We start from the raw sequence: 16,711 nt of genomic DNA on the forward strand, positions 1-16,711 counted from the left end.
TTGTTGCTGCCTTCTTCATAAAGACCTTGGCAGATGCTCGAAAACTTTCGTCTTCTATCACTTTTTTCAAGGTAAGACCTTTTCTGATGTTGTGGACACGTGATGTAGAATCACACCCAAGGAATGCATAGGCAAAGAGGATCAGACCACATACTTCTTGGCCTAATATTTTTTTCATTTCATGAACATCCCAGCACCTTGGCTCTTTATTTTTCTTTGGCTCTGGGGCGAAGTACACCTTGTTAGTGGAGACATCACAGTGGTAGCAGAAAAGGACCAGAAGATCCGTATCTTCTCCAATAACGGCAGTTACCTTCTGTTTAGCTGATTCGATAGCAGCTTTTACAATAGGCACTTCTGCATCACTGGGGGCTTGGACTACAAAATAGCCTTTTTGCCGGAGATGAACTGCAAGCGCACTAATGAATCTTGACTTGTTTTTCTTGTTCCCGAGAAATTCTTCTTTCTTAACTTTCAGACGCATGTCATTCGTGAAGAAAACCTCGCGACCAATCGTTCGATTACGATACGAACGGACCATATCTTTGATGGAAGGTCCACTATCATACCCATCGAAAACAACAGTTGCGCCAGGGTACTTCCGCGAAATATACAGAGAGTAGCTCTGTATGATGCTCGCATACGTGTCATTTTTTATCCATGGGACTCGGTGCAATAGAGATCCGCCGTCAAGTACGTAGTGTGTCCCGTCGTTCAGCACACACGGAATTTCTTCGAGTTTGCATGCAAGTGCAATGGCCTTGGTGAATTCGGCCTTGTTCGGCACTCTCGCCATAAATGAGCTGTCAAACAGAGCAGCGGGATACGAACAAAGTTCATACCGGAAGCACTCTGATTCAGGAAGTCTTGTCCTTTTGGCTAACGCAATGAAGCGTCGGAATAGCAAAGCTGGATCCCGTCGCTTGCAATCTCCTCCAGCTGTTTACTTTGTTGTTATCTGGACTGCCTGTTCCTTTCTTCGGCAGACAAAATCCTTCGCCACTTTTCCAGTCAAAGCATCAAGGATTTTTAGCCCAACAGCCTTAGCACAGTCAACGTTTGCACATTCATATGCAGTCAAACCGGTAGCAATGCTTCTAAGATGGGTATCCCCTCCGAATGGTAAGCCATTTTCAAAGTACGTGACCATCGCCTGCGTATCCTTGAAGTCTCGTTCTTGTCTGGGGCCTGCGTTCTCCTTGTGCTGCTCGCTTGTCCCATAGAGAATTTGCGTCAGATCTTCCATTAGGAGGTTAACAGCAGAGCAGGTTGGGCGTGCTAAAACCCACAGCGACCTCTGGGTTTCGGTCATGCCCGTACCCCTAGTCAGTCCGCCTGTTGTTATCAACGAACGCATAAGCTCTTGTTCAATAACTAGATCCGTCGATAAGCCAGCCCAATAGCGATCAGATCGTCTGACGACGTGCATTCCTTGTTGGAATGAACTATGAACAGTAGGATGGGTTTTTTCAAGCTTCACCATCTTCTGAAGGTATATTCGGTACGATTTGGCATAGTTGTTGCGACCACAGGCCGCAAGAAAAGGTAGCATTTCAGACACAGACTTTAGGTGTAAGTCCCAAAGCCCCATCCGCTCAGCTTTGATGAAAGAACGAAGTATCCCAACCATATTAATAAGCTGAAACCACAGCTTTGAAGTTCTGTGCTGAGACAGATCAAGTATCTTCTGGTCGACGAAACCTTTGATCCGCTTGAGTGCAGGATTTTCTTCAACCTCCGTCATTGTTGCCTCTCCATTCATTAGCTTGCTGTATAGTGTTTTAAGGTCTGCAACTTCTTTGGTGCCTAACTTTGTTTCAGGTTCTGAACTGGGATCATCGTCAAGTAACTCGGAGAGCAGCACGGCATGTAGAGCACTATCAACTAGCAAGAGACCTCGAACAGCTCGTGAAATAGCCTTTCCACTTAGGAGATGGGGAACAGTGTTTAAACACGTACGCAGTTAAGAGGACCCAAAATGGCGTAAAAAAATAATAGGAAAATTAACATTTATTACTTAAAGAAAGAAAATAATGAAGGGGCCCAAAACAATGAATCTGGGAGGGACATTTATCTGACAAAACTGGAACCAAGGGTTCCAACACCGACCTTAGCGAAATACGGTACGAAATTTTCCGCTAGATGGCCGTATATGCTGTTAAACCTTAATGACGACAATCTTAGAATGTACGGAACTTTCCAAAAATATAGTATTCAGTCGATAGGGCGACATTATTCCTGATTTCATTCGCCCCAAAGGACGAAAAAAGGTAAATATGGCCACGAAATATGAATTTCTTGTTTGGTGATAAATGTGAAACACTAACGGTGGGACATAACTTGAATCTGATGTGATATTCGAATTCAGCAAACAAAACTACTTTAGAAACATGTCTCCCATGAAGTAAATGCTAAGCTCTAGGATAACGAAAAATTTCCGCTAAAACAACAAAAAATAAACGGAAAACGCTAAAAAACACTTATTTTGCACCCCGCTGGGCTTCTCAACTTTTGATATGTTGTACAGTTTGTTTTTTCTCTACAAGATGGTGTAAAAATCATTTCTGTTGCAATTTGTTTGCGGTCGAGTCCTATTTGACGCTATATTGACTGTACTATTCTTTGTTTGTAATGAATGGTAAGTAAGGCCTATTACGCCCTGGCAAGTTCTAGCTAAATAAGTGTTTTATTAAGTTATTAGCATTAGAGCAGTTATTATATTAAATTTATTTAAAATTATTACTGAAGTTATTAAAGTTATTAGCACAAGAACATTCGGAATAATTTTTGGGAACATTTGGAAAAATAACCCTTTGGACCGGAGCGGTCTTGATGGCAATTATCCCGTTAAATTCAATTTTTACAAAAACCCTTGGCAGGAGCTTTCAAGCCTCTGTATCAAAAAATATAATATTTCGAATTTTTCAAACAGTTCGTGGTAACAAACTATAAGTTAAAAGTGGCTCGGCCCAATAGTAACCGAAACTCTAAATGACGGAGTTTTGATAACAATTCATAGATCAAAAGAACGGCTTCTTATCCTAATTAAATAAAAAACAAGCTTTCTCAACTGAAAGTAAGGAGCAACATTAGGACTTAAAACGTACAGAAATGATTACATATATGAGGCGGGCTGTCGCCTCCTCAATTCTTTGCTCTTCATGCTGAGGTTTTTAGCAATTAAAAAAAATTTCTTATTGTTATAATTAAACAATCCTTGTGTTTCAGAAGTGGTTCTTTAGGAAATGGGATAAAATTTAAACTTTAGTGTAAAGAGCAAGGTATTTAGGAGGGGGCAGCCCCCTTATATACGTAGTAATTTCTGTTCGTTTTGAGTTTTGATGTTGCTCCTTATTTTCAGTTGATCGTTTTTTAAATATTACAGGGAAATCCGAATCCACCTCCACGGTAAAATCCCCCCTTAAGAAAATATCATCTAGACAATTCAATCCCGGTGAAAATCTACCCTGGACCATTACCCTTAGCATTCCACAAGTAAAATTGAGTCGGCAAAAAGAAAGTGAGACAAATAAAAAGAATTTTGTGTAGGAGTTCTGGCAAATTCTCCCAGTGTAAACCATGAAAAGTCCCCCCCCCCCCCCAGCAACTTACCTCTCCTTGAAAATTCTCCCAGCAGAAAATTCACTCATGCGACAAATATAAGCACATATGCTATACGTAGACAATGGCCAAATTTTTAACTGAAAGACCTTTCCCCAGGGGCTGTGGGGGTTAAATTGTCTCCAAGGGCATAACTAAAGGACTTTCAATTATGCTGAACAAAACGGCTGTCTTAAAATTTTGATCATACGATTTTTGGGAAAAGGGGGATGGAAGGGGGCTAGTTACCCTCCAATCTTTTTGGTCGCTTAAAAAGGGCACTTGAACTTTAAATTTCTTTTCGAATAAGCCCTTTTTCAATATTCTAGGTCCAATGGTTCGATACAAGCACCCCTGTAAAAAACAAAAAACAAACAAATAAACGCGCGCTTCGGTGAGCTTTCCTCTGGCAAAACAACAAAGTTACATATTTTTGCAGATAGGAGCTTGATACCTCTAGAGTATTTTTATTTTGTTCTTGCTAGCGGTGATGGTATCAAACCATTCTAGAAGATCAGGAAAGAAATGAACCGAACGAGAATAAAAAGTTCTAGTGCCCTTTTTAAGTGACCAAAAAGAATGGAGGATAACTGGTCCGCAAGAGAAATGCTCCACGGGGGAATTTCCGCAGGACAAACTTTCAATAAAGGAGGGGGGATTTACAGGAAAAATTTTACACCAAGGGGGCTTTCTGGCACGATTTGAAAAACGATCAGAAACTACATAAAAACAAGAAAACAAGTCCTTTTTTTCAAATGAAAGTAGGCTAAGGAGAATTTTCCACGCGAAATCACTCGCAGATTGGATTGAATCATGAGCCGATTGTCCTGGAATTATTTGAAAAAGACCAGAAATTAAATAAAAAATAAGCTCTTTTTTTACTGAAAGTAAGGAGAAACATTAAGTTTACTTTTTGCCCCAATCCTTAAAGAACGACTCCTCAAAACACAAGGGCTGTTTAATTGGAATAAAAAGCTCTTTTAAAGTACTAAAAACTTTAGCGTAAAAAGCAAGGGATTGAGGAGGGGGAAGCACCCGTCATATACGAAATAATTTCTGTTCGTTCTAAGATTTAATGTTGTTCCTTACTTTCAACGGAAAAAACTTGTTTCATCAACACGAATAGAACTTTTTTCTTGACTTTTTCCCAAGGGGTATCGTACCGGTGGCAGCAAAATGTCAAGAGAGAACTCCTATCGAGAAAAACGAATTTTACAATAAGTTGTTAAGCAGCCAGAATGTTTCCACTACAGTAAAGTGGCGATTTCTCCCATTTCGTGCTTGAAAACAACATTTTCGACTTACTAAGGCCGAAGTTCTATCAGGATAGAACTCCAAGATAGACAATAATCCGTTCAAAAGCATTGATAAGTTATTTACACAGCCTCCCAGTTTCAGAGGTTAAACATACATACAGACTATACAAAATGAACGGTTCTATTAGATCGTCTATGCAGTGACATGATTATAGACAGTTCTACAAACCCACTTTTGTCATGGTAAATCGAAGAAGCCATGAGGCTAAAACCTCTAAACCGCGGCTGTATACGCCAAGGTTTTCAGTAGAATATAGATATTGGCTATATCTTCAGTAAAGAACAAGTTTATACTTAGTGAATCATATGGAAAAAACTTAAGTTTATACAGGATAGGTTGGTCTAAGTTTTTCGTTTTTATTCAAATGAAAAAACGATTTAAGTCATTTTAAAAGCTGAAAGAGTTGGAGACCCATTTCCTTTTGCTTCTTATCACTTTTGAAAGCCATAAGATTTACTTTCCATATCTCATCAACGATTTTCCTTCCGTTGGTACTGTAAATTCATGCAAATATCCAATCATTTGATTTGTTTCTAAATCGTTTTGTGGTCTTTCCAATTTTACAATTTAGAACGTGTTCATGGTTTCTAACAAGGGAAGAAGAAAAGTCAATTCATCTGAGAAATTTCAAAAGGTCTTGCTATACAAAATTATTTTTCGTTTCATTTGGCTGGTAAAAAATGGCCTTTTATTCGGCTTTAGCAACTAACATTGTAGAACAACATTTTGCAAAACAAGGCTACGACAATTTTCAGGGAAAAAAATCATTTTCAAATCTTCTCATTCCCTCCTGAAAAATATTTTGGATACTTCACTATCTGTACATAATTTTAAATGTTCAGTAACTCGTATTTTGCTAACAAAAACTCGCATTGCGGTATTTTTTTTTTTTTTTTTTTTTTTTTTTTTTTTTTTTTTTTTTAAGGCCTCTGAAGACGACTTCTAATTGATCTAAGGCCAACAAGTCCTTCTTATAAAGAAAACAAAGAAATGAATTCTGTCTGTACAATCCACTGTCTGTACATAATTTCAAATGTTCAGTAACTCGTATTTTCCTAACAAAACTCGCGTTGTAGTCATTTTTTTTTTAAAGGTCTCTGAAGACGACTTCTAGTTGATTTAAGGCCAACAAGTCCTTTTTACAAAGAAAACAAAGAAATGAATTCTGTCTGTACAATCCACTATCTGTACATAATTTTAAATGTTCAGTAACTCGTATTTTCCTAACAAAAATTCGCATTGTAGTAATTTTTTTTTTTTTTTTTTTTTTTTTTTTTTTTAGGCCTCTGAAGACGAATTGTAGTTGATCTAAGGCCAACAAGTCCTTCTTATAAAGAAAACAGAAAAAAAAGAATTCGTAAATATTCTAAAATTACCTAAAGTGTTTAACAGCATCTTCGTAAGCGGCTCTACAGTTTTCCCAGAATCCTGTCCTGAAAATAAAATATCATCAATTCACTTTCAGGCTTATTCGTAAAGCCAGCATAATGGGGGTGAGGTGGGTTTGCTTCAGGATTGATATACAGGATAGTTTTTACTTCGTTTTAATGTTAAATGAAGCTCTTTTATTTCAATTAGGAAAAAATTATTTCTTTTGTTTAATTTCTGTTGACTCTTATTGTCATATTCACGGTTATTGGGGCCGCCGTTCCCTCAATCTCACACTTTCAGCGTAAGTATAACTTTTTTATAATAGCACTTCTAGATAAAGGAATAATTTAGATGTATTTGCTTTTCAGTCTAAAATAGAATTTTCTCATGTGTGAAGGATGCTGCCGTCCCCATCAAGGCCCCAGTCCTTATACAATTTACCTTTAAACGCAATTGACTTTTTAACGCAATCCTTCAATGCGCAAAGTCTTACTTTTCAAACTATTGTTTCAGCAATACGAGGGGAGCTATACCCAGGGATGAATCCAGGAGGACAAAGGGGTATTTGCCTCCCTGGCATATGTCGGGAGTTGCATTAATTACGGGGGTGCGGATGGGCGAAAATGTTGATAGGGAAGCCCAAGTTTTGTTGGACCCCCTTTGAAAAATAAATTTCGTATCTTTTCCTGACTGTCACTCCCTCAACATCGATAGTGCATGATTATGCAAAGTATATTCCTCAAAATGAAGTGAGGTCATGACTTAAATCCTCCTCCTCCATATTTATCAGAAGCACCTTTACGGAGTATTTTCTATGTGGCCTCAAAATGTACCTTTTGAGGCATTCGTTACCCCCCCCCCCCCCAAGCACACAGAGACACTCACAAACAATGTGCATTGACCTTTTCCCTATATTTCTAATCAACAGCATATATGCTCAGGAAATCTTTAGATACCACACGCTAGTATGGCCCCGAAAACCTAATTTTCCTTATCAAGAATTTTAGTCCCTTTCCCATCTTTAATTGGCACAAGTCCAAATTGACTATTCCCTCTCAATTTGTTAACATGCCAGCACAATATTTTACTATTATACTGTCTGGCTGCATCTTCCAGATCTTCAGCAATTTTATCCGTGGCCTACACGGACATAGAAAAAGTAGTTTGCTTTGAAGTAACTATTTTTTTTTGTTCTTTTTAATAGGCTAGGCTTTCCTTGTTTTTGCAAAATATCGGAAAACACTGGCCAAGTGCTTCTTAAAATGAGATAAAACAAGCAAAAGTGCCTCCTTCTATAGAAAAGACAAAATAAATCTTACCTGGCATTCGGCTCATTTGGCGATTGTTCCTGTCTCTGACTTTCAAGATGGGATGGGAGAGATGTTTGTGTGATATGGGGCTGTTGATGCATCATACCAACAAGGCCGGGATGATGAAGAGATCCAGAATTCCCTAGAAATGCTTGTTGGGCAGCAGCAGCATTAAACGCCATGAGCTGCATAGGGTGCAGATGTGAAGGGGGAGTTCCAAGAATCGCCTTATCATAGCGTCCCTCTGAAAGTCAAAATGAAAAATATTTAAAGCATTTTGACTTTTATTAAGCAATTCTTTTATCCCAAAGTTGATAGGATAAGCATAAGGTAGATGTCTAACATAAATCTTAAAGTTATTTCTTAAAACAGGCAGAAATTACTCTGAACCAAAGGAAAGATACACCCCCTCCGTTTTCTTCAACACCACACTTCATAATATTAAAGCGTTGCATGTACTTTACTAAAAACGATAAATATTCGGTGCTTTCATCGGAAACACGCAAATACTGATCATTTGTTTCAGTTTAGTCAATTTTCAATAAAGTGTAAGTAAGATTCGAACTTTATAACTTAGGAAGGAGTTGAGCGTTTTCATACTCCCTGCCCCCTCGTTTTTGGGGAAATTCCTACGAATTTTAACTTTTAACGCTGCTCTTTACTTGTATTTATAAGAAAATTGTTTTTCTTTTGGTTTAATTTCTGGTCATTTTTACGCGTTTCGTTGGAATATTCGCCTTTATTCTTCTATTAATGAGACCGGCTATTCCCATTGATGGGTTTAAAATATTCTATTTTGGCACAAAATTGTCGTTTTTGCTTACTGAAACGGGGAATGATCTCAACAGGTTGTGTTTTGATTTTTTATTTTTTTTTCTTTTTTTTGAAAATGCTATACAATAAATATTCAGTATTACATAATAGATTTCGTTTAATATTTTGTTTAGATTTTATATAGTCATTTACACATCGACCGCTAACCAGCAAGTTTCCGAACTAAGGGAATTTCGACCGGAAACAAATCTGGTTGCATCGCAAACTCGCATCGCAATCCGATTCTTGACATCCTATTTTTATTTGTTAAACAACAAATCAGTACTCATCTTAACAAATAAGCTCAGAAAATATTCATTAAAGCGAACGAGCAGTTAAAATAAAAAAAAATATTATAATAAAATGGTCGATCAATAATCGCCTATATTCAAATTCGTAACATGATCGGGGTCAGGTTATCCTTTTAGAAGGCCAAAAATTAGGTAGATTTTCAATCTGTTCATTTGAACAATATCCCCCTCCCTATATATCCAAAGTTCTGTAGTAAAATTTTTTAAACCTTTTCGACTGCAGATCCTTTTGATTTTCAATTTTTAGTTAAAAACAGGATAAGAAATCCTAAATAAAAAAAAAACATTAAAACTGTAAGTGGAATAAAAACAATTAAACAGAATATCCTTATCTCATAAAAAAAATCTTGCACTTGGCCATTTGAAGCTTAGGCCCCAGAGATTTTGCCTCCTTCCCCCAAATACTTCATCCTTGTTAATAGTCCTGTCAATAAAACAATTGAAATTCAGTATTTTAGTAAGGTTTCTCATACTTAAGTTGCCCTAGAAGCGAACAGAGAACGTAAACTTTCGCAATGCCCCATGGAACGCTTGGTGAAGCGAAGGATCAGAAACTATTGAATAAGGTGAATTTTAATTACTTTGCCATTGTGATACCCAGACATATATTGCTGCAATAATGATGATTCTCATTCAGCTCTCCTGCTGTTCCAACAGCTAATTACCAAGTTGATCTCAGAGAGCAAAGATGGATATACTCTTCATAATGGATACCTTGTATTGTTACTTGCTGCCCACCGTCAAAGTAATTAACATTTTAAGTCTATAGATGACCACATATAAGATTTCCAGCATTCTCATCTTGCTTAGATTTACTACAACATACACTTTATCAAGGTAAATACTTCAATTATATATATATAGCCTTGGGCTTACTTTTCATCTTTACAGATTTAGAAAACTTATTGTTAGACAAATATTTATAGATTTTGTTAGTCTCCATTGCAATCCAATTGGCTGGTAGATCTTCTATTACAATAGATCTTTTAAGAAAAATAAACTCAGCTACTGTAATTACCTCAAAAAAGAAGAATGAGATGACTTCCTAGTGATAATAGTAAACAAAACTCTTGGAGTTTGGACAACAATATATGCAGCCCATTAAAAGCTACGAGATTTTTGAAAAAGGGTAACAAATCTACAAAAAGATAAGTGATCTTAATAAAAACTACACCATAAAATTCAGCATATCAGGGAATCTTATTTCTGATCTTTAAAACCCCATCTTCAAAAATGAGAAATTATACATTTTTCCTAAGAATATTCATCACTGATGCGTGTTCGTTTGTTCCTTTGTTGTTTTTTTTTCTTCTCAAGGTGATCGTATCGAGTCAATGGTGCTAGAAAATCAATGGAAGGCTCATTCGAACAAAAACTAAAACCCCTAGTTCTCTTTTTCTGCACCGTGACGCACCCGTTCCTAAATACGTAGTCAATACAAAGCAAACGTTTAACACATACATTTATTTTAACTTCATCTAACTAAGCTGATTCATTTGAGATTTTGATAAAATTGTGTACAGTGATGTATAATTGTGCATCAGCTATTATGGAGGAGACTGTGTATGGAGGAAGTTTGATTTAAAAGATTCGGTTTGAAGGGGGCAATAGTTCAGGGCAACCCTGGGTATGCTATTAAAACAAATAGAAAAATTAAAAAAAAGTTTTTTCAAGTCAAAGTGAAGTTTGAAATTAAAACATAAGCGAATAGAAATTATTCCGTACATGAGGGGGGGGGGCATTCCTTTCCTTAACCCGTCGCTCTTTACGCCAACTTTAGATTTTTTTTTCTTCCTCAGTACTTGAGAACGACTGCTCAGATACAGGGACAGTTGGAAGGGGAAAAAAATACTTCCCCAATAGAAGAATGGAAGAGGTTCCATTCTCCAGAATGGAAGAGCTTGTTGATCAAAATTGGCTTTAAACAGCGCAACTTTACTTGAAACGCTTTAAAATACAATCGGACACGCATTCATTGCAGTCAATTGAAATGTTTTATAGGTAGGGAATAAACTGAAATATTTCGATTTCAAGATAGTTCAATCTCCATATCATCAGTGGTATGGCACCTATAAAAAATTTCTTAAGGGTGGCAGACCTGCAAATGTTTCTGTGGGGCGGGGTGGGGGAGTTTAAGAGGCTAGGGTATAAAAAATACCAAATGCTACAAAATGTTGCATCTTTTTTATTTTTGAAGTGGGAGGGGGGCGCATTATCGACAAGTAAATATTTAAATTTGTGCTACTCACCGGTGTTTAAAATCTCAAGTTAGTTGAACTCTGGTAAAGAGTAGGGCTTCCTTATTTTAATGCAAATATTCAATGCCAATAATTAGAAAATGAGGATTATCACCAATAGAACAGGATAACCACGTGTAACTATTTGTCTCATTTTATACAGTATGGTATTACTTATGCATTGTACACTGTCAAATATCCCAAACACTTTACTCATATGATTTATTGTTGATGCGCTGACTAATTTACCGCATTTCTTTTTATTATCCAGCTGATTGTTTCAATCAAGTACCTCCTAAGCTGTAGGTAGCCTATTTGACTCGGACAAATGGACATCAAAACAGATGTCATTAGTAAGCATCCCCCCTGCAGTGAATAATATTGCAACCATGGAGTGAAGAAACATGTCTTGCTGTGTTTTTAAGTTGCCACTACAAAAGAGAAGGCGCCAGAATTGAGCCACTGTAACAAAGCTGGGTATTGAATCCGAGTTAAAGCGGAGAAGAGAAGAATAATTTGAATTTTAAAGAAAACGCTAGACGCTGAGTTGAACGAGTACCGAGTTGAAAGTAGTTCTATAATTCTATATTAGAAATATCGTCATCGTAAGATCTAGTAGATGTTTATACGAGGATTGTTTTGGTTCTGGGAAGTATGCATTGGGAGGAGGAACGGAATCTGGGCGAACTATTTTCGAAACAACTTGGCTCATAGCTTTACTATGCACATATGACACCAGTTCACCCCATGCAATTTAGAACGCCTCTAAAGATAATATTTTTTAATAGCTAAAGAGTAATTAAGTATATTTGAATGAACTAAATAAAACATAATATTTGCCATAAAATACTGTAATTGAGACTCGTGAATTAATGAAAAGCGTGCTTAATTCGGCTATTATAGATGTAGCAGTTGAAATTTGGACAAAGTGATATTTTTACAGTAATATCTCTCAAGTAAATAATAAGTTCTCTTAAGTAAAACTCTATTTCATTATTAATTGCATATTATTTTTAGTGCAATATCAGCTTTTAAACTGTTATTTATATTAATTTGTTTATTGTCTAATTCAGCATTCTGTACATACATAATACTTATAAAAATCAGCATTCACAATATTAGAAAACTAGACAAGCATCAAATACATAAAATGATAATTGTTTATGTTAGAAACAAATTACCTCACATTAGTAATGCTGTAATTTTATAACACAGCGAATGCTGCTTTTAGAGCATGTTTTAATAAAAAAAAAAAAAAAAAAAAAAAAAATCAATTTTGAATAATAAATTAGAAAAAAAACTAAATTTGTTTCTTTAAGGTATACGCTATAGCTCTAGGCTTAAAGGCGGATCTAGAGCAAAATCCGGGAGGGGGGGGGCAATGTGTATGTCAATTTTGTATTCAATAATTGTATTCAAAATCAATTTTGAATAATAAATTAGAAAAAACTAAATTTGTTTCTTTAAGGTATACGCTATAACTCTAGGCTTAAAGGCGGATCTAGAGCAAAATCCGGGAGGGGGGGCAATGTGATAAGGGTGCCAATAAGTGACCAAATTGACAAGTTTATTTAAAAAAAAGGGTTAAAACAGAAAAAACATATAATGAGGACGCCAGAGAAATCTTGGGAGGCTCTGGGTTCCCCGGCCCCTCACTGGATCTGCCAGTGCTTAGGCTCAATCCAAATGTTCGATTCTGTTAGTTTTTGTTTTTCTTTTTTTCCAAATTGGCAGAATTTTGTTATTAGAGAGGGTGGTTCAGAAGAGGGGATACACTAAACTGTTATCGTACTCATTTGGAGCGCAAATTACAAGTAATAATTTGATTTACTTGTTTAAGTCGAGCGATGAAAATGATTTAATTTAAAGGAAATTGATTTTTTAGCCAAAGAAAGTCTGTAAATTGTCGTTATTATTCCTTTCACTAATTTAAACATAGATATAAAAAAAATCTCATTATTAAATAGCATGAAATTATTGCTATTTGAATTCTTAATTTAACTGTATTTGCGGTAAAAGTGGCTCAATGACAAAATTTTTGTTTATTGCTACTACAATATATGTATCCTTTTTTTTTAAATTAATCATGTGGGTTGGCATCTGCTGTCTTTAGCTTAAAGGTGCAAAATGAATGAGTGAATCCACTAATTATATATTTAGTATATATATACATATATATATATATATATATAAGTATATATATATATATATATATATATATATATATATATATATATATATATATATATATATATATATATATATATATATATATATATATATATATATATATATATATATATATATATATATATATATATATATATATATATATATATATATATAAATGTATATATATACTAAATATATAATTAGTGGATTCACTCATTCATTTTGCACCTTTAAGCTAAAGACAGCAGATGTCAACCCACATGATTAATTTAAAAAAAGGATACATATATTGTAGTAGCAATAAACAAAAATTTTGTCATTGAGCCACTTTTACCGCAAATACAGTTAAATTAAGAATTCAAATAGCAATAATTTTATTATATATATATATATATATATATATATATATATATATATATATATATATATATATATATATATATATATATATATATATATATATATATATATATATATATATATATATATATATATATATATATATATATATATATATATATATATATATATATATATATATATATATATATATATATATATATATATATATATATATATATATATATATAAATATATATATATATATATATATATATATATATATACATATGTATATATATATATATATATATATATATATACATGTATGTATATATATATATATATATCAGGTCCATATATCATAGTATATATATATATATATATATATATATATATATATATATATATATATATATATATATATGATGTGAGTGACATCATTTTTATATATATCAGTATTGCAGTGACGTTGTCACACTTATGAGGAAAAATTGATTTTCAGGAATGGAGAAGTACATTAAATTGCTTAAAGAGCAAAACACTGGTAATTGCAAAAATATTTGTATATATTTTGACAAGGGATTACAACAATTTCAAAACCTTAAAATAGAAAACCAAAAGTTTGAAGCTTAGTAGAAATCGTTGTTAGAAATCCGACTTGCTGTTATAATCAAATATCTAAAATAGACGACAAGTCTACTTGGAAATCTTTACTTTTGAATTGGCACAAAAATAAGGTGCGTCATTTGGGGGAGGGGAAGGGGTAATTTTCACCCTAGATATTTTTGCTACCCCTCTCCAGATTGCCTTTTTGTTGGTATTTTCATTGAAAAATGGCTGTTTTGGTATCCTCATGGAAAAAAGTCGAAAAACAACACGATTCCCTTCACTCCTAAGAATTTGAAACACATTTACCCCTTAGATACATCTTCGTGAATTGACACCCCCAGCAAGGAATAGAGCCTATATACATATATATATATATATATATATATATATATATATATATATATATATATATATATATATATATATATATATATATATATATATATATATATATATATATATATATATATATATATATATATATATATATATATCGAACAGTTCCCACATTAATAGAAATAAATAAACTTGATAATAATATCTTACATTGTCTAAATGTTCCAACTGGAAAAACATGTTGAAACTTGTAGCATTTATAATTGACTTTTATATAACATTTATATAACTTGCAACATTAATAACTCACATTGGGTAAGAAGGGAAGAAATAACGTTGAGGTCATTTGATTCAATCTAAATTCAGATGAGAATCGTTCCTAGCCAAGGTCCATTAAGTTACTTCTGTCTCTAGTTCATAATGGCCAGGACTACGTGCTGCTTTGGGCAAGTTGATCTCAACAGGAGTCCGTGTATATCTTGAACCGCCCGCTGCCCAGCGAACGATCGCATTACGAGAATATAAGGTGCGGTTCCAATCACGGGTTTATATTTGATTGCTGGTCATAGCTATTGGCAGTCAACGGGGGTCGAGAAGCTCATTAGGCCCAAAAACCCACGAAAACAGTCTTTCTTCTAATTTTAAGAAGAGTCTACTCTCAACTCGATTGAGAGAAAGCTTTGGCTTCTCGCTGAGGCGTTTGTGAAGCTTTCTGAATATTAAGGCAAAAGTTAACCTGCAGGATGAGCGCATATACAGGCGAGTGTGGGGTGGATCAAAGATGTGGCCGTCAAAGATGTGGGGTGGGACATTATCCCTATGTAAAATGCAAATGGATCCAAGGTATTTTAATATTCTACAGAAATATAACGTACAGATATATAGCACCATGAACTACAGACATTACACATATCATTTATAATCATGGTGGTATGAATAAATTTAGATCCTTGTTTAGCTGGTCCCATCTGACTTGATAAAATATTACCTTGCAACTACTTGAGAACGATCTTATTCACATCAGAAGCAAATTTTTGAAAGGAATATTAACCCCTAATCTATACAGCATGATTTGTATCTTTGATCTGTGTAGGCTATACACAGGAGAATATTATAAGTGCGAGGGGCATCGTAAAGTTTTAATTACCACCTTTAAAAATATTTGACAGAAATTTTTGGAATTATTGTTCCTAATTTTCCTCCAATTAGTCATCATCTAGATTTGTATATCTTTCCTAGCGTCGCTTGATACCATTAATACCGTTAATATAGAAGTCAATGCCATTTTATTAGATGTTTGACTTCACCTGCAACCCCTCGATAGTCAGGAGTACGAGCTCAATAGTTACAGGAGTAAGAAAAAATACTTGGAATGAGATCTACAGAATAAAGTGGATGTTTCAAGGTTCAAGTCCGAACGTCCTTGTTGATCCACTGTAATTTGAGATGCGTGAAGCGGTGCAGTGGCATCTAGGACACAAATCTCTCTTCAACTAAAATATTCAGTTTGTTTACATAATATACTTTGGAACCAGTGATGATGCTTATGAGATAGATCATTACAATTGGTGGATCAAGATTCAAACTTTATGATCTCCATCTTTGGTTATTTTTTTTTTTTATTAGAACTTTCAATTAAAAACAAGTGTGACTTTAAGCCTATTTTGGTGATGAGTTGCAAAGTGAAAGCATTGAAAATCCTTGTAACATACATAAATGAATGAATTAATTATTGTGAGTTCTGAATGGTCAGAGCCGAGATGAAGACTGGTATCACCTATATAGATGGTATAACACATTTGTGCAGATATAGAGATATGTGTGTGTGTGTGTGATAATGCCCATTACCAAATCAAACTCCTAATAGGATTGAAAACTATAATGGGATTAGCAGGATACGGCCCTCCAGCTGCGAACCTGAATAGTGTTCCAAAACTATCAACCTATGAAAAATCATAAATAATGCAGTCATAATATTAAAACTCACGACGTAAAATGAGAAGCCAAATGTCAAGCAAATCAATGCGGAAACAACAATATTATTAAGCATTTTCCTGTACCCTTTCAAAGAATAGAAATTAACTGGCTAGTTATATGAAAAAGATGGGAAAATCACAGGGGAGAAAATCAAAAGTATCTATTACTTTTTGACAAAATGGTACCCACGAAATTTCACGGAAGTCATTTCAGCCACAGAATTGAGGTTTTAGAAATAAGGGCAAATCATGTTTGGGACTCTTGTCTCACCAATGATTCATGATTTTTAATCTTTTTACAATAAAGGACAAATAGC

At 34.5% G+C, this 16,711-nt stretch overlaps 1 protein-coding gene across 3 annotated transcripts in view; it reads right to left on the bottom strand.

The window, feature by feature from the left end:
• The window catches only part of dac (dachshund family transcription factor), a 141,705-nt gene that overhangs the window by 95,118 nt on the left and 29,876 nt on the right, over window positions 1–16,711 (bottom strand). For all 3 annotated transcript variants that reach the window (XM_089099574.1, XM_089099573.1, XM_089099572.1), the window contains exons 3-4: window positions 7,608–7,842; window positions 6,294–6,350 (exon numbers count right to left, since the gene is read on the bottom strand). In XM_089099574.1, coding sequence (XP_088955700.1) covers window positions 6,294–6,350; window positions 7,608–7,842 — 292 coding nt within the window. The remainder of the gene's footprint in view (window positions 1–6,293; window positions 6,351–7,607; window positions 7,843–16,711) is intronic.

The sequence above is a fragment of the Artemia sp. Qi Xiang Cuo genome, chromosome 13 (genome assembly GCF_049724085.1).
Source record: "Artemia sp. Qi Xiang Cuo chromosome 13, ASM4972408v1, whole genome shotgun sequence".
Lineage (NCBI taxonomy): Eukaryota > Metazoa > Arthropoda > Branchiopoda > Anostraca > Artemiidae > Artemia > Artemia sp. Qi Xiang Cuo.